The 19,003-nt window shown below is 48.6% G+C and overlaps 8 protein-coding genes and 1 non-coding gene across 11 annotated transcripts; 5 read left to right on the top strand and 4 right to left on the bottom strand.

Annotated features, from left to right (window-relative positions):
* Positions 1–72: 72 nt before the first annotated feature.
* Positions 73–3,250, bottom strand: BDBG_08730 (plasma membrane channel protein). Its single transcript, XM_002620885.2, has 3 exons — positions 3,026–3,250; positions 2,809–2,962; positions 73–2,735 (listed from the first exon to the last, which is right to left on the bottom strand). The coding sequence occupies exons 1-3, from the start codon at positions 3,108–3,110 to the stop codon at positions 701–703; spliced, it is 2,274 nt and encodes a 757-aa protein (XP_002620931.1). The 5' UTR covers positions 3,111–3,250; the 3' UTR covers positions 73–700.
* Positions 176–247, top strand: BDBG_17841. The gene has a single exon. It is a non-coding gene; the product is annotated as a tRNA-Met (tRNA).
* A 219-nt stretch (positions 3,251–3,469) lies between the features above and the next one.
* On the bottom strand, positions 3,470–8,648 carry BDBG_08728 (nuclear envelope protein Brr6). The gene is made up of 3 exons (XM_002620883.2): positions 8,347–8,648; positions 7,383–8,266; positions 3,470–7,316 (listed from the first exon to the last, which is right to left on the bottom strand). The coding sequence occupies exons 1-3, from the start codon at positions 8,468–8,470 to the stop codon at positions 6,942–6,944; spliced, it is 1,383 nt and encodes a 460-aa protein (XP_002620929.2). The 5' UTR covers positions 8,471–8,648; the 3' UTR covers positions 3,470–6,941.
* Positions 5,097–5,874, top strand: BDBG_08729 (GABA permease). The gene has a single exon (XM_031723703.1). The coding sequence runs from the start codon at positions 5,138–5,140 to the stop codon at positions 5,408–5,410; it is 273 nt and encodes a 90-aa protein (XP_031580969.1). The 5' UTR covers positions 5,097–5,137; the 3' UTR covers positions 5,411–5,874.
* Positions 8,649–9,547: 899 nt separating the features above from the next.
* Positions 9,548–15,911, bottom strand: BDBG_08726 (chromatin remodeling complex subunit). 3 transcript variants are annotated; one of them, XM_031723699.1, is made up of 6 exons: positions 15,225–15,911; positions 14,819–15,139; positions 13,819–14,756; positions 12,918–13,730; positions 12,341–12,831; positions 9,548–12,233 (listed from the first exon to the last, which is right to left on the bottom strand). In XM_031723699.1, exons 1-5 carry the CDS (start codon positions 15,418–15,420, stop codon positions 12,799–12,801), a joined length of 2,301 nt encoding a protein of 766 aa, XP_031580965.1. In that variant the 5' UTR covers positions 15,421–15,911; the 3' UTR covers positions 9,548–12,233; positions 12,341–12,798. The 3 variants fall into 3 exon arrangements, with proteins under 3 accessions (XP_031580965.1, XP_031580966.1, XP_031580967.1); XM_031723701.1 differs by having other exon boundaries at positions 12,213–12,242; positions 15,225–15,659; XM_031723700.1 differs by having other exon boundaries at positions 10,096–12,831; positions 15,225–15,659.
* On the top strand, positions 9,797–12,718 carry BDBG_08727 (bZIP transcription factor). Its single transcript, XM_031723702.1, has 4 exons — positions 9,797–10,300; positions 10,377–10,392; positions 10,454–10,806; positions 10,899–12,718. The coding sequence occupies exons 1-4, from the start codon at positions 10,232–10,234 to the stop codon at positions 11,490–11,492; spliced, it is 1,032 nt and encodes a 343-aa protein (XP_031580968.1). The 5' UTR covers positions 9,797–10,231; the 3' UTR covers positions 11,493–12,718.
* Positions 15,912–15,969: 58 nt separating the features above from the next.
* BDBG_17840 (uncharacterized protein) lies at positions 15,970–16,809 on the bottom strand. The gene is made up of 5 exons (XM_031725474.1): positions 16,667–16,809; positions 16,544–16,600; positions 16,397–16,441; positions 16,242–16,326; positions 15,970–16,137 (listed from the first exon to the last, which is right to left on the bottom strand). Exons 1-5 carry the CDS (start codon positions 16,667–16,669, stop codon positions 16,103–16,105), a joined length of 225 nt encoding a protein of 74 aa, XP_031580964.1. The 5' UTR covers positions 16,670–16,809; the 3' UTR covers positions 15,970–16,102.
* A 189-nt stretch (positions 16,810–16,998) lies between these two features.
* Positions 16,999–17,643, top strand: BDBG_08725 (chromatin-remodeling complex subunit ies6; the record flags this gene model as incomplete). The annotated part of the gene is made up of 1 exon (XM_002620880.1): positions 16,999–17,643. The coding sequence occupies one exon, from the start codon at positions 16,999–17,001 to the stop codon at positions 17,641–17,643; it is 645 nt and encodes a 214-aa protein (XP_002620926.1).
* A 20-nt stretch (positions 17,644–17,663) lies between these two features.
* On the top strand, positions 17,664–17,953 carry BDBG_17839 (uncharacterized protein; the record flags this gene model as incomplete). The annotated part of the gene is made up of 2 exons (XM_031725473.1): positions 17,664–17,726; positions 17,816–17,953. 2 exons carry the CDS (start codon positions 17,664–17,666, stop codon positions 17,951–17,953), a joined length of 201 nt encoding a protein of 66 aa, XP_031580963.1.
* Between the last annotated feature and the right edge of the window lie 1,050 nt (positions 17,954–19,003).

The following is a 19,003-nucleotide window of genomic DNA, read 5'->3' as shown; positions in this document are numbered from 1 at the left end:
GTAGTGCTATAATGATTTAGTCAGTCTTGGCATTCAGACCATCTTCTCATCTGACCTACGCCGTATATAATAACTATAGTAACTAGATGACTAATAATACATCGAGTCATCCCAACCGCTGTACGGAGTATTGTAGGTTAGTATACTGCTATCTGCGCCACTTTATCACCAGCCGAGCATGTTGGCGCAGCGGAAGCGCGCCGGGCTCATAACCCGGAGGACCTTGGATCGAAACCAAGACATGCTAAAGAAAGATTCCTTTTTCCTTGCTTTGAAATTAAATCTCTTGCTTACCTCACATAATTCTCTCTCTTCTCTCTTTTTTTTTTTTTTTTTTTTTGATCTCTGCGCTTTCTGATCCACGAATGATATGTGATGGTAGCTACATGTTACTCTAGGAAAGAAAAAGAAGGCGGAACTCAACGCAGAATATCAAGACATCAGACTGACTAGGAAAGAATGACGTGCAAATGAAACCTCTGCACTCTCGCGGAACCAACATGTATGCTGCATGCTCGAGAAACCGAAAATCAACCCCCAAACCCCACCAAAAAAAAAAAAAAAAAAAAAAAAAAAAAAAAAAAAATCAAAGTCAAAGGAACAATGCTAGCCCTATCCTATCCATCGGTGCCAACACTCACTCATCTTCCAAAAACCTATTTGCCTCCTAACATTCACACCCCAATCCTAACAAGAATACTTACTGCACTTTTTTCTCCTCCACGCCCGTGCTCAACTCCGCCTCAATAATACCTTCCCCGACAACGCTCACCTCCCAGGTACCCCGCTGACGGCCCCAGAACACATCCCCCACCGACGAATCGTGCTGACTCATCCGCCGCGCATCCTCTTCTAGTGATTCCCGCGTGACTGTCGACTTCTCCTGTCCATTGTCATGCTGAGAACTATGCGCATGGCGTTCCGTATCCACACCCGCCACCCCACTATCCTGCTTCTCCCGCGCCGGCGTTGCGTCGAAATACTGCTTACGCACTAGATACCGCTCCACACGCTCCTGGCGCGTGGCCGGTGTCTCGATCTTGGATATCGCTACCTGCACCACCAGCCGTATGATAAGGTATATATGCTCCGCGAAGAATATGACAAGCAGTAACACCCACCCGGTAATCTGTGAGGAGCTGCCATCCGGCCCAAGCCCGTCGTTGGAGAACATGTACACCAACGCCGCATTCGTGATACTGCCCAGCCACGCGAGGAACTCGATCGACTGCACCCAGGAGCCGATGCTGTCGGACCGGAAGGGGACGGGCCGGCGGCATTCTATGCAGATCTTGACCAGGTCAGAGCGTAGCTCGACCCAGTTGTTTACCAAGAAGGAGAGTGGGACAAGCGGCCAAATGACGGAGAAGAGGGAGAGGTAGCCGAATTGGACACACATTTCGCGCAAGTCAGCGGCGACATCGTATTCAGTGAGTGAGGCCTCATCGCGGACGCGGGTGAGGAATTCAGATTCGCTGGGGACGTCTTCTAAGATCGCTGCAGCGGGCGTAGCGGAAGCTGCTTCAGGCGTGGACGAGCCACTGCTTTTCGTCGATTTGGCTTTTTCTTGAGTGTATTCTTGGTACTTGCGCATGAGCTTCCGTTTGGCATATGGGAGGACGATCTCGAGGCCCTGGTTGACGACCTGCGCGGTGACGGTGAAGTAAATTACTTGCTTGCGGAGTCGGGATGGGTTGATCTGAAAGGCCGATGCGGACTTCTGCAGCTCGTCCATCTCCGATGATGTTGTAAATGGGCTGACAGTCAGGTGGAATACGTCGAGATATGGGACTATCACTCGGCCGCATGGCACGTAGACGAAGGCTGTGAGGAAGATTGGGAGGTAGGATGTGATGAAATTCAGAACGAAGATTTTGTGGGTTAGCGCCACGTCGTAACTGTCCTGCGTCTCGTAGTTCTCGTAGTCGGTGAGACGCTTCGCGATGTTGGTTAAAACGGCGGAGATAGTGGGAACAAATAAAGAGAGCAAGATTGTGGGGATGAAGACGAGATATGACTTGAAGGGCCCAGCATAAATTTCGGAAATGAAGATCTCAATCGCAAAACAAGTAGCTATTAGAGTACCCAATGCAAGAACTGCGACAATTGCAAAGGGTGCCTGGAGAAGCTGTCTGCCTAGACGCGTGGTTGACGGGAATAGCAGCAATTCCTCTCCAGTCGCAGGATCAACGGATTTCAAAAGATACTGGAACTCCCTTCTCTTGGTACGGATTTCGGAAACATTTTTCACTTGCCAGCGAATCCGCAGGTCTCTTTCCTGTCGCTTCCACATTTCGGCAAACAGGACGCATGACAGACAGTTCACGATCGCATAGACGATGGAGAAATTGCCCAGAAGAACCCAGCACGCAACACCAAAGGCGGCGGGAAAGACGAGGAATGAAAAATACGACTGCAAGAAAGCGAAGTAGAAGCCGATCTTTTCACCGTGGTGGTTCCGGATTTGGTCGAGGTCATCCGCCGTAAGGAATGTTTTACTGGTCCAGGCTTTTATCCACGTCTTGTTGAGGAGCTTGTCGTGCAATGGGAAGAATGAGTCTACATGGTTCCACTCGCCGTATTTGGGAGTTATTCCTGCACCGCCTTCGTTGCTGGGAGCAGTGATCATATTGTACACCATGAGGAGCCGTTCTGCGTCGGTCTCAGGGGTATATGAGCCCTTCGCATTGGGATTTGGTTGCGAATTGCGCACACCATGCAGCCAATCCCGTACCCTATGTATGTGTGGGCAGGTTAATTTGAAAAAGCGCACAATGAGTTCATAAATCAGACCGGAACGGAGCGTACCTGGATCGATATATAGCTTCACCCAAGGATTTCTCTTGGGCCTTTACAAATATCAGAAGGCTCTGGTCTGTTCCGGGACGCACCTCCGTCTGCAGCCCGACATCTGATAGAACTCGGATGAGCTTCTTGAACTGCTCCTTAGCTTCATTTTTGTCTACGCCCGTCAGCTATGGGGTTTATCTTGTACTAGTAAAGACTGGAAATATTTCACACGAACCAACTTTGGAGAAGCGGTAGAGCACGACATAATCCACCTCGAAGTTCTCCGTCAGCGTGTTTTGGTGAGGAATGCCAGCACCCATGGTGGGCTACTACCAGGGGCTAGTGTACGCCGCACAGATATGCGGCTACTGTAGTAATAAGTTCATAACGGGAGGGATGTGTGGTATGTGTGGCGGGAAGTGAGTGTGGACGTTGTGGATGTTGATGCTCCCGAGCTCTGCCAACAAATTCCCTGTTTCGAGCCTAGCGTTGTGCCAAGACCAGATCCTCAGCTACATAACTACGTCATCGGCAGCGGGCCGATCGAGCTAGCCCAGTATGGACTGGTTAGGGCTACGCGGGAATGGGCCCTATAATAATTAATAAATGTCTCCCCGGTTAGTTGAAGAAGTGTATCCTGAACACCTGAGAAGCGGAATCAGTAAACTAAGCAGGGGTGGGAATATCAAGCTTTAATCTGTGGTGTAACTTAGCTCCCAAATTCTGCCTATGTTTGCAGAGATCAACATCTCTAGCGAGCAGAGTCATTCGAGGTTAACAGTCAATCTGCAAGACGGCAGTGACGCTGAAAGGGGCCAAATTTTATTTCCATGTTTCCCATTGTACTATACGATGCTAGAGCAATCGACTTAGCGAAGAGCAAGGAGGACAAGACCTCGTTTCCATGCCAATGCGAAAGGGAATCTGCAAACCTCCAGACCTCCCACCCCCTCTCAGGCAATAGACGACAACCGCTAATTCTAAACCCATCCTCAGTCAAACTCAGTCGGCTTTGGCCAACGCAGTTTCCCCTGCAGCTAGATTCTAGCTAATTAACCACTAGGGATCAGTCTTCCGCCGCCAGCTTCGTCAACTCCTCCCCATCCACCATCATCTTCATCCACTCCTGGAATGATGGAGTGGCAATTGGAGCAATGATGCCTGGGATCGGAAAGATTTTCAAACAGAACAGATACCCTGCCGCAAGGGAGTCAGTCTATAAGCGGCGACGCAGCAGACTTTTGTCATAGTTAACCCTTGTTGCTGCCCCTTTTTAATAGACATTGGTCATTGCATGATCGCCGGTTATAGCAGAGATTTCCAGGTTGTAACTCTATTAGTTATGTGCCCGAGTGAAACACTGCCCGGCAGTTCATGCCGCACTTTCTCAGCTTTTCTATTAAATGATTCTTCTGCTGCTGTTGGAACATTTCTAAACTGTCTAAACTTTCTGACTATGAATTGTCCATAGTCTTTGTTTCTTTTTCCTAACCGTTGCCTTTACTTCTGCTGCTTTTCTTTCTTCTCCCCCCTTGGAGTCAACACCGCTATCATACATAACAAGTAGCCTGCACTGCCCGTACGGGGGGTTCGAGGATATGATGATTACCTGATGATTCGCAATGACTCAGAACTTGCGGAACCGTGTGGATGCGGAGCTTCTCGGCCTCTGTGATATCCTCCTGTCTTCCTGGGGATTTTTTCCTGCCGTCATCAAACTGACATGTCGGCTCTTAACTAGCTACGATGGGCTCTAAACAGGAACTTCGATGTCATTATTCCTCAATTCAAAACATTTGCTATTGCATTTAGCATCATTGGCCTTGTGCCATCGATTGTAGCCGCATTATCTTTCTCACTCCCTGCCGGACCTGTGGGTATGGTTTGGGTGCTTTGCAGATATAAACTCGGTGAGAAAGTTGAACATGCGCCAGTTCACAACTCGGTGCTATGATCTTTCAGGGCGAGTGGCTTTATTTTTGTTGTTGGGCTTGCGATTGTAAGTCAACATCTATGCTGCCGTGCGCTACCTATAACATATTTTCCAGTCCGATCTTGCATCGTCTCTTCCCACATCTGGTGGTCTATATTGGTGGACACACTATCTCGAGCCGGAAAAGTTTAGAAAGCCACCCAGCTTCCTTGTTGGATACAGCAATACCATTGGTCTCATTGAGGAGATATGTTCCATTGACTTGTATGAATCCTTATCTCCCATCAGACCCTTCTATGCATTTGGTTCCTACTGACAATGCACAGATGGGTTCGCTCTGATGCTCTTGTCCATTCCTTCCATTGCATATGAATGGTCGGCGTCCTCACCAGCTGTGTATGGAGTTTTTGTGGGATGTGTGATAACCCATGCAATTGTGGCCACATTCGTTCAAATATCATGCACAGAATCCAAACTGGTGTCATCATGGCCAAATTCACACTGGTCATAGCCACCATAATTGCCTTGCCGGTTGGGAAATCCAGAACTGCACAGGGATTGAATTCTGGAAGCTATGTGTTTACTCATGAGGAAAATCTCTCAGCTTGGCCTACTGGTTGGGCCTTGATGCTTGCGGGCTACCCCCAATATGGACAATTGGAGAGATGGATTCATATGCTCATATGAGTGAGAAGGCAAGCAATGCAGCAAAAGCAGTTCCTTGTGGCATTCTGGGATCTATTTCTCAGAAGCATGTTGGATCTTTGAGTTTATCACAGTTTGTGTGATAGTGACTTCAATGAATCAGGAGATTAGAGCCTAGATGGACACTCCTTTGAGTAGCCGATGGCTTAGGTCTGTGCTGCTGTTGATTCATAATGCTCTAGGAAAGACCGCTCTTGGCTTCATGGTGGTTTTGACATCCCTTCAGTATTGGATGGGTTTGAGCTTGGTAAGGCCATGCAATTCAAATCAAATATAGGTAGCTTCTGTAGAATTGATAGCTTGTGGCTGCATCACGGCAAAGTTGGGCCTTCGCCCGAGACCGTGCACTTCCTTTTTCCAACTCTTTTAGAAAGCTTCAGACGCAAAGCAGCTTGCGTTTCCAACCAATACGAACAGTCTGGGATGTGCATTCACAGCTATCATCCTCGGCGTTATTTTTTTTGATCAATTCGACGGCTGCTAACGCTCTCTTCCCGCTGGGTTCTTCGCGAAATGCTTTAGCATGGGCCACTCCTATTTTCTACTGCGTTGCCTAGGGCCAACATAAATTTAAGCCAGGTCCTTTTGGTTCGCTCTTGTATCCCGCATTTGAAATTTCAATCTGCATGTTCCTGCTACCAAGGCCATCTCCAACAGGTAAATGGTTCAGACGTTATGGTCGGGGGGAAAATGAACACAAGCGACCAATGTTCAATAAGCATTGCAATTTAGTGCTCAATGGGACTAGGAGAATAGGGCTTCTCTCACATGTTCAAAAAAAAAAAAATGCAATTTGATTTGATTTGATATCCTTTTTGGGTCTGTTGGTTGTTCAATGGTAAAAAGCTATAGGAGGAAAAATATGAGTGATGCATTACTTTTGACCTCGCAAAGGATAGTTAAGGACTCATCTGCGTCACTCTAGAATACTAGAAAACACAATCACGGGCTCGATTTGAATGTAATACACTATGGAATGATGATAAGGCAAAATACCATGAACTAGAAACCCCCTTCGGGGTTGGGACTGCCCCTGAATAGCGAATGATTTAACTTACCCTTATGCCGCGTTCGGTTCCGCTTGGGGTAGATCAGGTTTCCACTTAGGATAGCCCCAAGCAATGGTTATAGCTTGCTACTCCAAAGCTGACTCCGGCGACCAAAGGGACTTTTGCTGATGCCAAATATTAATGATATAGTTAAGAAGAATAGAAAATATCCGGGTTTTCGTTGGCTTGTGTAGTAGCTCAGCAGATTTTAAAGTGGGAGAGAGAGAGCGAGCCACATCTCCTGCACAGCGCCCATGTATTCGCCACATATTGGCAAGGGGCGGTTACCCGGGCGCTCAACCCATTCAAATGAGAAATTGGTGTGGCTATGAGGACTACGGAGAAGTGGAGAGTCATGACAAGTAGAGTGTACTGGCAAGGATAGAAGATGTGCTTATAGGGTGCGCGATTTCGTGGTGCCTGAATAAGATCACTGTCTCCCATGAACGCGTGTTGTATCGATTTCAAGCAAAAGTTCTCTCACGTTTGACGGGACTTGGCGTTTTAGGATCATCGCGATCCCCGTGCTCTGAAGTGGAATGCAGAGCAAGTCGCCTCGGCTGCCAGTCGTCTTGATTTTTCTTTGGTTTTCGATGACTTATGTTGGCATCTTGATTAAAAGCGTGGTTGGACGGGGGATCGAAATAGTGGCCATGCCCATATGATGGAAGTCCGGAAGAATAGGGGATGTGCGACTGCTGTTGGTGCATTGATTGGGATGGATAGGGCATGTATGGATGCGACGTCGGGGAAGGGGGGTTATTTGACTTGTTGCGAAAGAAGGAAAAGGTTAAATTTGAAACGGCGAAACACGACGTTATCGAGGCGATGAAGAAAAACTGTGAATCCTCGTTTAGCAGAAGTAAAAATATAACCAGTCTAGTTGTAGGAAATATGTTTCATACCATAGTTTTAAAACTTATCGGCTCGATAAAACCGTTGAAAATTTCCGCCAGAGTCTGCGCGGAGACTTTGGCTCTCCCCACTTTGGCAGGGTCACGGTTCATGCATCTCTCCCAGTTCTCACAGATGGCCTCCAAAGCAGGTAATCTCCGTCCATCTTCGCCGCCGCATCGATTTTCCATATAGTTTTTCGCGCAAACAGCCATATCAGCAAGAATATCGGCGGACACCTTTTCGCTCTCCCGGTCGACGTCTGCCTGAATCGCAAGTAGGAACGCGATAATGATGTAGAGCGTTAGTAAGGCGAGGACAAGATTGAACATAAACTGAGCGTAGTATGAAAGAATGCGAGGTATGTGCGGATGTGATTCTAGGAAAGTGAAGAGGCGAGAAAAGAAAGCGAATTCAAGCCCCTGAGGGACGTTTTGCTTGGGTGTCCGGGAATGCGCCGCGTCTTCGCTGTTACTAGGTTCGTTGTTGGCGCTTTCATCACTGGCCCTTTGTCGCTTCCTATCGATTTCACGGTCTCGACGTCGCTTTTTATGGACCCTGGTAACAAGGACGTTCGAGTACTTGGATTTCGGGATCTCACCCCGTCCTGGGCTGGGTGCGAACCGTCCGTAGAAATTAAACAGAGAATTCCTCGTGTCTGCTCTGCCTCCCTTTTCGGGCGTTTCATCATTATCTGCATTCTCTGGAGAAGAAAGGTTTTCCGGACCAGATGAAAAGTCGACGTCCGCCTTATGGCGAGGGGTCATAAATGGAGAGCTGCGGGGCCCTGTGGTGGACGAAGCGGGCGGTTGAGAGAAAAGGAAGGGCTGGGAGGATGGCTCACGCAGGGCCGGAGTTGACGACTTTGCCGGTGAATCGAAAAGGCTATAAGGACCTTTAACAGTCAAGCAACCACAGTTAGTAAACGGAATAATATGCGTAAGTTTGAAGCCATTTCAACATCAGTAAGCTCACGTTTCTTGTCCTTGGTTCGATTCTGATGCTCCAATGCGAGCTGGTAGAATGGAGATTTGGTATCTCCAGTGGTACGGCTCTGCCATTCGAAGTCCATGGGTGTTTCATTTGCTCGTCTGTCCATGCTTATTGACCCTGGAGGCAAAAGATGATTCCTAGAGTTGCAGGATGATTGTCCAGCGAAGGATTTGGCTGGAGGTTGAAGTTTGAAGTTTGTTGATGGCTGGCCCGACAACCGGGGGATATTTTAGTTGGGACTAGCCGCGACTCTCCCAACGTGGGTACTTGCGGCCCTACCCAATAGTACTCCGTAGGTGGTAACTTAATCATTAACAAAAAACGCTGTAACGTGAGCTCACGTGCCCCCATCAAAAATCCGTAGTGGCGCCTGCTCAGTGGCATTGTCCTAGCAATTGCTCCGACCACCACCCCTACTACCGCCTCTACCGCCCCACAGCACCCCCTATCACTTCCACTCCATACCTCTACCCCCCATCTTACCACTCACTCTCTTTTACCACTTCTACCACCTCTACCTCTACCACCCCTTCCACCTCTACTCTCTCTATCACCATCACTGCCTCTACCGCCTCACAGCACTCTCTATCACTTCCACTCTCTATCTCTACTCTCATCTTATCATTCTACTTCTCTCTTACCATCTCTATCACCTCTCTCACTTCTACCATCTCTATCACCATCACTGCCTCTATCACCTCTCTCTATCACCTCTCTCTATTACCTTTTTCACTCTCTAGTCTCTCTATTATCACTGCTATCTCTACTGCTCTGCAGTCTCTTCTATCACTTTCACTATCTCTATTTCTCTCTTACTATCTCTACCACATTTTGATCTCTGTGTTTATAGTATATAGTTACTGCTAAGTACTCTGTAATAAAGTCTCATATGATGTCATGTGCATCTCTTTGAATTCATGAATGAGATTGAATAGCTGACTCTGCAGTCTGTACAGCTCTGATTAATCTGATAATAGTGATAGAGATGATACAGAGTGAAAGAGAGTAGTAGAAGAAGTAGAGGTGATGATGTTGGTGATAGAGAGTGAAAGGGGTGAAAGAGGTGGTAAGAGTGAGTAGAGATAGAGGGTGAAAGTGGTAGAGAGAGCTGCGGGGCGGTAGAGGTGGTGGTGGTGGTAGAGGAGGTAGAGAGTGAAAGGGGTGGAAGAGGTGGTAAGAGTGAATAGAGATAGGGGGTGGAAGTGGTAGAGGGAGCTGCGGGGCGGTAGAGGCGGTGGGTGGTGGTGGTAGAGGGGGTAGGGGTGGTAAGGGGTGGTAGGGTAAGAGGGGGGTAGGGGTAGAGAGTGGAAGTGGTAGAGGGGGCTGCGCAAGCAGCAAAGCGAGCGTAAGCGAGCATTTGATGCTTGTAGTACGGAGTATATTATTAGTTAACAGAATTTCCCACCAAGATTAGTCCGTTACGGTGTAAATAGATGTTCGGAGCTTCGGAGCCCGGAGGCTCTGATTTGTCAGCTGCCGGCTGCTGAGTAAGCCTCCCGCTCCCGATTTGGCGACTTCTTAATAATCCAATGATTCATCCGCTGCTGACTGATCCGTATTCTTCTTCTTCTATACAACTGGCTCGACTCGGCCTTGATGACAGCGACAGCGAGGTTGATATCCGCATATTGGCTTGTTCATCGATCGATAGTAGGATATTGTGCTTCCAGGTGGGCTATTTGCAAACACACGCAGACATACACAGGGACAGGGCCCGCCTACAACCTCCTCCCGTAGCCCCGTTGCTGACTACGCCTCCGCCCGCCGATTAAATAACACCTTACTCATCGCCTCTGCCTCCTCCATTCGCCACCCACCAAGATCCTCCAGAGCAAAAAGTATCTCGAGAGATCTCCTCGACTTGATTATGACCCTGCAGCACGCGCTAGCTCCAGCGCCCCATCCCCAAATGCAAGACCTCAAGAACCAAGTCCAGGTATGAGTCCTCTCCTTTCCCTGTCCACTGGTGCAATTGTTTTCCGGACATTTTATTAATTAAATTGCCCTCACAGGACCATGCTGATCAGGGTGAGCTTCCGTCTTTCATCTATATAAAAAAGTACTCCATAGCTAACAGCTATGATACCAGTCCTCCACGACCAGCTCCTGGCTGCCCAAGCCCAACACCTCCATCAATCCCACCCTCACCCCCATTCTCACGCCCACCACGCTCCTCCTCCGCCCCGTCCAACCCCCGGCGCATCGGCCGCCTCCCCGCGCGACCAAACAAACACAAGTAACGCCAACGCCGCAAACATCACCATCGACCCCGCCATCGCTGGCCCCTCTGCCATGATCCCTCCGACTGCTGCGCCGCCCACGGCTCAGGGTCAAGCACCCGGGCCCGACATCCCCATGGAAGATCATACGGACGGGCGTAAAACTTATGGCAAACGCGAACTGTCCACCTCCAAACGCGCCGCGCAAAATCGGGCTGCCCAGGTATGTACTTCACACCCATCATCTTACCCTATCCTACCCCTCTGCGCCACTTGCCGACGCGACTTCTAACACGTAACGTAAACAATCCATAGAGAGCTTTCCGCCAGCGCAAGGAAGGCTACATCCGCAAACTCGAAGAACAAGTAAAGGACTACGACCTTCTCGTCGAAAACTACAAGGCCATCCAGGCCGAAAACTATCAGTTGCGCGAATACATCATCTCCCTCCAATCGCGTCTCATCGATTCACAAAACGAAGTCCCCGAGCTACCGGGGAACATTGACCTGTCCCAGCCGCGGAGCGATCCGCCCGCACCTGCCATTAACGCCGCTACTACCTCCGCCGCCGGTGCCGCTGGAAACGTTGCTACCACCACTGCTGGCAGTGCAGGGGCAGGTGGGGGCGACCAGGCGGAGGTTAACGCGTTGAACCGCATTGCCGTGGCTGGGCTTGGAATGCGGAAACACCAGCATGAGGAGGCCGCGTTTTTAGGGAATAATACCAACGATAACACTGCGGGCAATAATGCCAATGTCGGCGGCGCGAATGTGAACGTGAATAATGGGAATATGAATGTAAATCCGGAGGCAGATTCGCCGTCAAAGAGGATGCGGTTTGATGGGTTGCCGGATGTGGGGATGGGCGTTGGCATTGGGGATGGTGTTAAGGGGGATGTCACGTCGTGACCATGGCCGTAACTGTGATGTGGTCGCTGTGGCAGCACGGTAAATTTGGAGATCAGGCGGGATCCATTTCTCTTTTCCCCTTCTCCCGTTTTGTGTATATCACAAATGTGGCATGGTATCCCCAACACAACCCTGCCCACCTGCCCATGCCCATACCCATACCCATCCCGTTTCAAATCTCCTGGCCTAATACTTGTCCTGTAATCCCTCTTTGGCGTTTGGAGGTATATTTGTTTTTCCTTATTCTTTTCCTCACGTCTGGTTTGTCCAATCAAATTTATCCTATCGCGTGTCCCATCTCATCCTTGTCTGGCACACAACATATCCATCCCGGCTCGTTTTCATTGTTCATTTTCTCCTTTACTTATATTTTGGTACTACCGGCTATCCCCTTCCTGCTAACACCCAGTGGAATCTGGTATATCCGTTCCTGTTCAGCGTTCTCCACCCCTACCTTCTTACCCTCCATATGTAATCGCTTCACCCCGATAATTCTGTTTCCCTGTTCTGGCTGGTTTCCTTCTCCTGTTGCGCAGGTGTTTGTTCCATTTCCTTTCGCCTAGCCTGTCTGTTGTAAGTACTTGTGCACGTATGTATCTATCTATTGGATCTGAGCATCCCGCGTTTGATCTGCTCTCCGGCTCTAACGCCGGCTCGAGCTCTTGAGAGCCATGACTTCTGGAGTGCGTGGGAGGGAGCTTGGCGTCTGCTGCGGCGTTTGGAGGGCATTATGTTATGTTTCTTTTGTCACTAGCTTTATTAGTTTATTTCTTGTCTTCCTTTCTACCTTTTTCTTTTAAAAAAATATCTCTTGGTATTTCCTAAACGTGAAATTTTGTGATTTGTACCTTAATTTTTGGTGTAGGAGGCATTTCTTGCTTTTCGATCCGATCTAGAGAGACCCAAATGAACTCAGTTTTGCGAGGGGATGCTAGTTAGTAGCGAAAGGAGAGCGCTCTATATATAGCTTGTTGATCGTGGCGCGCGGGGGAGTTGACCAAAACTTTACAAATTTTCACTACTTGATTTTTTACCTCTTTTCGTCGTCTCTTTTGTGACTTGAGTGAGAATGGAATGTCCCGGTTTTCATGAGCAGGACTTATCATGCAAGGAACACGGGCAGCCGTTAATTTATCTATTCAGCCTCCAAGAAATGGACATAGTAGAGGATAGTTAACTAAGGTAAAAGTCGTCAAATCCCATTCTTATAGTTAGCACCCGAATTTTAAATCCCATGCCATCCCGTCCCATACTCCAAATCCCATCCCGATATCAAACCACATTTGCACAAGATGAATTAACATACCTACGCATACCCTGCATTTCCCAAATTGTGTTCCTATCACATCAAGCACCATTAGCAAATTCAACCATATAGAACAACAGCTTAAACAAATGCAAAGATGGAAATGACGAAAGACATACCTTAATATAATCTCCCCCTTTCTCCAACCATTCCTGCCTACTAACCGCCGCACTCTGGAACTCGCTACCACCAGCCCACTCCGCTGCACCCCTCCAAGCATCCAACATCGAATCCCCCGCTTTCCTAACATTCAACACCGACCCCATCTCCACCGGTAACACCGTCCGAAACTCCGCCGCAAACCTCTCCTCAAACCCTTTAAACAGCGAATTACCCCCCGTAATAAACACATCCCTCAACAACTTTGCCCGCTCCTCCCCCGCCGAAAACCGCTGCTGGTTAACAATATCCGCCGCAATTTCCACGAGACCCGCTTGGTCCAGCCCAGCAATCGCCGATGGCTGGAACAGGACTTCGGGCACCCGTATGCGCTCCACGTTTAGATGGAGCTGGTGCGCCTCGCGCGTGCTTTCCGGATCAAACGGCCAGGGACCCCGTAGGAACATGTGGATCAGACTCTTGGTCCAATCCGACTGGGCGTCCAGGGTGTGATTCTCCGTGAAGTGCGGGTCATGCTCCAGGAGCTGCTGTTCGATCGCGCGGAGTTGGTTGGGGATGTCCATTTCGTCGTTGTCGTCATCGTCGGAGGCGGCGCCTGCTGCGTCCGGGCCCGTGGCGACGGTGCGATAGACGCGCCAGTCGTCGTCATTGGCACCGAAGGTGTCGTCGTCTGCACCTCGCCGACGTTTCTTGGTGGGTGTGTCGGAGGCGAGGTTTGCGAGGGTTTTCATGCGCATTTGGCTTGCAAGGGATTTGCGGTTGCCTAGGTCGGCTTTTAGGCGCTCTCTCTCTTTCAGTTTTTGGAGAAGGGCCTATACGGTTAGAAATTAATATGCCGTTTTGGCTCTATACAGGTGGGGTAGGGGACCTCTTCCCCGCCCCTAGGGGTAAGGTACATACCTCGCGAGCTTGCCTCCGCTCCTCAATCCACTCTTCAAAATTATTTTCACGCTTTTCATTATCCAGCCGCTCTTCCTCAGCCACCCGGGCCTTCTCCATCTCCTTCTCCGCCTTGGCACGTTGTCGCGCTTCGATGTTCGATTTCATGAGTCGTTGGTGGCGCTTCTCCTTTAAACCGGCCTCATCTAGCTCTTCGTCGGGGATATCCAATAATGGGAAGGTGGCTTCCTCCTGTTCCTCTGTTTCCTCATTTCCCAGATCCTTATTGCGGGATTTCTTAATGGACTTCTCGAGATCGCGTATTGTGCGCTCCAGATGTGCTTCGTCCTTCATATCTTCCGCATCGAGGATGCGCTTGACTTCTTTCTTTGATTCGGATGCTAGTCCCTGCTGTAGGTCCTTGTAATACTCCAATTCTTGCTCCTTTTTCATTAGTTTTTCCAGCCGCATCTTCGCAGCTTGTTCCTGTAGCCGTCTGCCGCTTTCTTTTTTCCTTTCTGCAATTCTCGCCAGCTCTTCTTCCGTCTTCTCCACGACAACATGTTCTGTAAACGGGTATTGGATGACACGGTCGCGCTCCTCCAAACCTGTCCAATCAAGATATCCCGATACCTCGCGGTCGTAGTCAGTCGAAACATAGCAGTGTTCATGGACCAGTTGTGTCATTTGATGCTCCGTCATGCGGTCAGGGAAGGTAGGGTATTTCAGTTTTAATAACTTCATCATGAACTCGGCTGCTTGTTGGCCGCCCCAATTCAACCGTGAGGAATTCGACAAGAGCGCCTTGGAGTTAACAACGGGGATGACGTGCGTAGAGGAGTGAGAGGATGAGATTACCAGCCCGTCCGTTCCGCGGTTATATCGGTATGAGAAGAGAGAGTCAATGCCGTAGGCGACTGAGGGGGCAGAGTAGCACTCAAAAAGAATTTCATTCATCACTATTTCCCGTTAGACCGTATATGAGAAGTAGATATATATGTAAAGAGTATATGAGGCATACTTCTCCTCGTGTAGCCCAGGTTAGCAATAGGCTCTGTCAGGACAATTGGCCTATCAACACCGCCATTCGCCCCGTCCACCCCCAGCTTCAGGAATATATAATCCAGCACGCCTTCCATGACGTCCCAGTTGCCAACGATATTTGTTCCCGGGTCGAAAGCATTCCGCACCTGGCCGCGCGTGGTCGCATCGACGTAGGCATCATATCCCGCAAAGTGACACGTCCGGTTAACCTTGCGATCGCGGTACTTGGCCATGACGGGCGGGATGATGAACCGAGGGGATTTGTCAAAGGACCAGCCTGCCTTGACGAGGTAGGAGCCTAGGCAGAGAAACACCATGTATATATAAGTAAAGCGGTCAAGCCAGATTGTGCATACGGGAATAAAAAACCAAGATATGCATACCGTTGTCAATCACGATGGCGCTGGAGCTCGCTGTCTCCCGGCTCTGTTCGTAGCCCTCCGGCTGCGGAGGCATGTAGCCCTTGAACGGCGGCTCTTGGATAGGATAAAGCTTGGGAGGCGGTTTTGGGTCATTTTTTTGGGAAATGTTAGCCGCCGCTCGAGGCGCGACGAGGGCGCGGGTAGAAATTATAGTCATGGCGACAGGGAAGAATGAGATTTGCGGAGGATGGAGCTCTCATGCGCAGTTCAAGTTAGCTTTGAGATGGGAGGTGGGGGCGCATTGTTTGAGATAGGATGGTTAGGAATTGAACTGGAGTGGTTTTGAATTAGCAGTAGTTAGATTTAATGGTAACAGCTGAAGTGGCCGACATGAAGTTGAATAAGTGACAATAAAGTTGAAGTCGAAGGTTTGGAGCTGGGAGGCGGCGTTTTCTTTCTTCTTCGGCCGCACCACAGGAAATATTTATGGAATAAAATGGCGCTCTTTTGAAATACTAACTAACTAAATACATCAATTTTGATATTTCAATGATTTACCTATTCAGTAAATAGAGACATTATAATGGATACTACATTCATTCTACGCCCGAATTTAAATATCCCACGCAGGAAATCACTATGCCTATACACGCAGAACGTGAACAGTGTGAACTAGATGCATTCAGTGTATTCAACTAAATATTTAAACAGAAATGAAAAAAATGAAAAAAAAAAAAAAAAAAAAAAAAAAAAAAAAAAAAAAAAAAAAAAAAAAAAAAAAATCCCTCTCTCCCTGAATCATTACCGCATTTCTAGATGCCCATCAATTCATTCAGAAGTAATACACCATAAATAGCCAAACCAGAAGAATATGAAAGAAACTCATACTGCCCATCCAACTAAGCAGCCCGCAAGTTCCTTAACTCTTCCGTGGCTGTTCACGCAGAAGACAATTAATTAGCAGAGCGAGGAGTAATCAACCGAGCATAGTTCTAAACATCCTCCAGGGTGCAAAAACGTAAGGGGCAATGCACACACCTTCGAGATGGAAAAGCACATTGGACTGATAATTCTTAAACATCTGCGCAACTAGCTCGACGTTCATGTTTTGCACGTTGACCTCCTACTCAACCACAAGCATTAGTCCCATCCTTTCCCACAGTTAAAGACGGGTATTTTATGAACATACGGACCTGAAGGTTCTTATTCAATACCATGATCGCTTCGTTGAGTTTCTCCTGGAGTTTGGATGTTATTATTAGGATCTATGCGTATACCAATACAGCCAGCCCTGCCTGTGAGGAGACCATGCAATGTATGAAGGTAACATAGAAACATACAACATTGGTGATGATGCGAGAGAGGAGAAGGCTCTGCTGGTGTTCATGGGGGCTCTCCTGAAGAGTAGTTAGTAGATGCGTATATATAATTAGATACTGGGCAGAAGGGGTTATCTACTGTACCATGGTTGCTGTGGTTTTGTTAGAGGAGGGTGGTCCTCTAGCCAAAAGAGAGAGCGATTAACTAAAATGATATAGCTGTCCCTTATTCTGTAATTTGCTGTCTCGATTCTCTCCTCCCTTTGCTGGTCTGTCTTGAACTGTTGATGGTTTGATTGTTTGATAGAAGCAGATGTTTGCAACCTTGACAAACATCCAATCTATTTATCTAAGCTCTCTCATAACCTCTCTTTCTTTCATCTTTCATCTTCATTCTAATCTTCAATTCTTTCCACGATATAACGCTGTTTTACCACTCTATCCAAGTCCATACTTTTCAATCCTCATCTACAATCATGCCCCCCGTCTCCACCGCCACGGATGACTCCCACCAAAAACTCCTTGACCAGCTCGATATGGGCCGCTTCCCACGCCCTTTCCGCAACCCGCACTGGAAACCCTCCGCTCGCCGCAACAAAAATGTAAAGCAAATCCTCTCTGAAACATCGCGCAAGGAAGCCTCCGTTCTTGCCAGCCAAAACAATTCCGGCGCCTCCACCCCATTCGCCCCCGTGTCTAGCACTCCCGTCACCGCAACCCCTGCAACGGAGAATGGAACCGGTGACGGCACCCCCATGACACCAGCCGCTGGAACAGGTGCAGGCGCGGCCTCGCGACCACCCAACATCGCCCAGGCGGCCCAGAGCCTCTCAACCCTGGTGCTGGAGAAGAACTTCCGCTCTCTAGCCCAAATGGGAAGTGGAATGGCAAATGGGATGGGTCCAGCAGTAACTTACACGAACATCGAATCTGCGCCTTCTTTGCACCCATCTTCGCAGAAGAGATACTGCGACATCACAGGCTTGCCCGCACCATATACGGATCCTAAGACGCGGCTGCGATATCATGATAAAGAGGTGTTTGCGGTTGTGAGGACGTTGGGACAGGGGGTTGCGGAGAGTTATCTGGAGGTTCGCGGGGCGCATGTTGTGTTGAAGTAGAAGGTTTGTTTTTGCTATTCATGAAGATTTTTCGATATTTGAATGACGATGACTCTGCGATCTATATGTGGATGGGCCCAAAGGTACGTGTTGACTAATATTTTACTTCGCGAGACATGCGAATATCTGATTATTCTAGCTTATATTGATATTGACTTCTATACATATATAGAGAGAGAGAGGGCAATTGAACCCCACAGTCACGAAAAAATCCGAACAGACAAAGAAATGTCAGACCAACAAAGTCAAGCCTCACGCAGCCCACCCCACCCCTTTCGAGACGGGGTTCAATAGTGATGCTCCGGCTTAATCGTGACCTTTATTTTTGATCTCCGCCTGCAATATATCAATGATAGTACATGCAGAAAATCCGACGCGTTACCGCTATCCCATGGGGGATGGCAGTTACAGTGGCATAGGAGCAACTGTGGTCGTAGCGGCTTGGGGATCGGGATGGGATGGGGATGAAGATTGAGGATGTATTGGGCAAGCATGAGGCGGGATAGCGATGAGTCTGCAGGTGCTATACAAACATGGGGCACATGGGTTTAAATCGAGGAAAGTGTACAGAAGCGGGCATTCTATTGCCTAGATGCAACGGGTGTTCCAATCACGTATTTTCGCTCAGAACATGATGGGGGTTGTCTGCTAGTTTCTAAACGATAAAACGTGAACATAGTGAATGTTTACCTTAAGGAGTCGGACAGGTCCATTGGCATATGTTCCTTTTCATAATCAATTCTTCCAGACAGTGGCTGTGGTTGTCGTTTAGCCCAGTTGGAGGAAAAAAATAAAATAAAAAGAGACGAGGAAATGAAAATTGAAGTTGGTGGAACATGTTTGGTTTTATTTTGGCGCGGTTAGCTTAGTTTAGGCGGGCGGGTATTCAGCAATCCACAGCCAATCAGTTTCCAGCAAATATTCTAGTTCATTTAGCGGCGCTGCCAGCCGCGCGTCTGGGATCCTCTCCCCAGAAAGCCAAAAGATAAAATAGAAGTAAAGCAAGATTATTTCAAAAATAACCTACAGTTATGTATGCTTTCTACAGACAACCCCCGTGTCCCTCTCCTATTCAATTGCAGTGAATATTATACACTTCCCGATGCGTTGCCCGCTTATTTCTGCCAATCTCATCCAGATACTTCCCAAAGATCTCTACTACTACCCAGCTGCCTACCGATCTACGTCTGCGCGGAACGAGATATCCCCTGAACATCCCTAGTCCGATAGGCCTCGAGCCCAATCCTGACAACCTCCATATCCTGCCATACTCGCCCGCGCTTCGTCGTGCCATACATTACCAGCACTAGCTCAAGGGTTTCGAGCGCCGGAAGGAGAGTAGCTGGGAATACACCGTAGC

The sequence above is a fragment of the Blastomyces gilchristii genome, assembly GCF_000003855.2.
Source record: "Blastomyces gilchristii SLH14081 genomic scaffold supercont1.27, whole genome shotgun sequence".
Classification (NCBI taxonomy): Eukaryota; Fungi; Ascomycota; class Eurotiomycetes; order Onygenales; family Ajellomycetaceae; genus Blastomyces; species Blastomyces gilchristii.
This window is presented reverse-complemented; position numbering and strand designations above follow the sequence as displayed.

Excerpts from the sequence above, each read along its gene's own strand:
- BDBG_08730 (XM_002620885.2), bottom strand. The coding sequence starts at position 3,110 with ATGGGTGCTGGCATTCCTCACCAAAACACGCTGACGGAGAACTTCGAG. Across the intron at positions 2,963-3,025 it reads CTACCGCTTCTCCAAAGTTG|ACAAAAATGAAGCTAAGGAG; the intron begins GTTCGTGTGAAA and ends TGACGGGCGTAG. Across the intron at positions 2,736-2,808 it reads GAAGCTATATATCGATCCAG|GGTACGGGATTGGCTGCATG; the intron begins GTACGCTCCGTT and ends ACACATACATAG.
- BDBG_08729 (XM_031723703.1), top strand. The coding sequence starts at position 5,138 with ATGTGTGATAACCCATGCAATTGTGGCCACATTCGTTCAAATATCATG.
- BDBG_08728 (XM_002620883.2), bottom strand. The coding sequence starts at position 8,470 with ATGGACAGACGAGCAAATGAAACACCCATGGACTTCGAATGGCAGAGC. Across the intron at positions 8,267-8,346 it reads TCGAACCAAGGACAAGAAAC|GTCCTTATAGCCTTTTCGAT; the intron begins GTGAGCTTACTG and ends TGACTGTTAAAG. Across the intron at positions 7,317-7,382 it reads CGATAAGTTTTAAAACTATG|TTTTTCTTCATCGCCTCGAT; the intron begins GTATGAAACATA and ends GAGGATTCACAG.
- BDBG_08727 (XM_031723702.1), top strand. The coding sequence starts at position 10,232 with ATGACCCTGCAGCACGCGCTAGCTCCAGCGCCCCATCCCCAAATGCAA. Across the intron at positions 10,807-10,898 it reads CGCAAAATCGGGCTGCCCAG|AGAGCTTTCCGCCAGCGCAA; the intron begins GTATGTACTTCA and ends AACAATCCATAG.
- BDBG_08726 (XM_031723699.1), bottom strand. The coding sequence starts at position 15,420 with ATGACTATAATTTCTACCCGCGCCCTCGTCGCGCCTCGAGCGGCGGCT. Across the intron at positions 15,140-15,224 it reads CGCCATCGTGATTGACAACG|GCTCCTACCTCGTCAAGGCA; the intron begins GTATGCATATCT and ends TTCTCTGCCTAG. Across the intron at positions 12,832-12,917 it reads AAGGGGGAGATTATATTAAG|GAACACAATTTGGGAAATGC; the intron begins GTATGTCTTTCG and ends TTGATGTGATAG.
- BDBG_17840 (XM_031725474.1), bottom strand. Across the intron at positions 16,442-16,543 it reads CTCGCATCATCACCAATGTT|GAGAAACTCAACGAAGCGAT; the intron begins GTATGTTTCTAT and ends TCCAAACTCCAG. Across the intron at positions 16,327-16,396 it reads TATTGAATAAGAACCTTCAG|GAGGTCAACGTGCAAAACAT; the intron begins GTCCGTATGTTC and ends GTGGTTGAGTAG.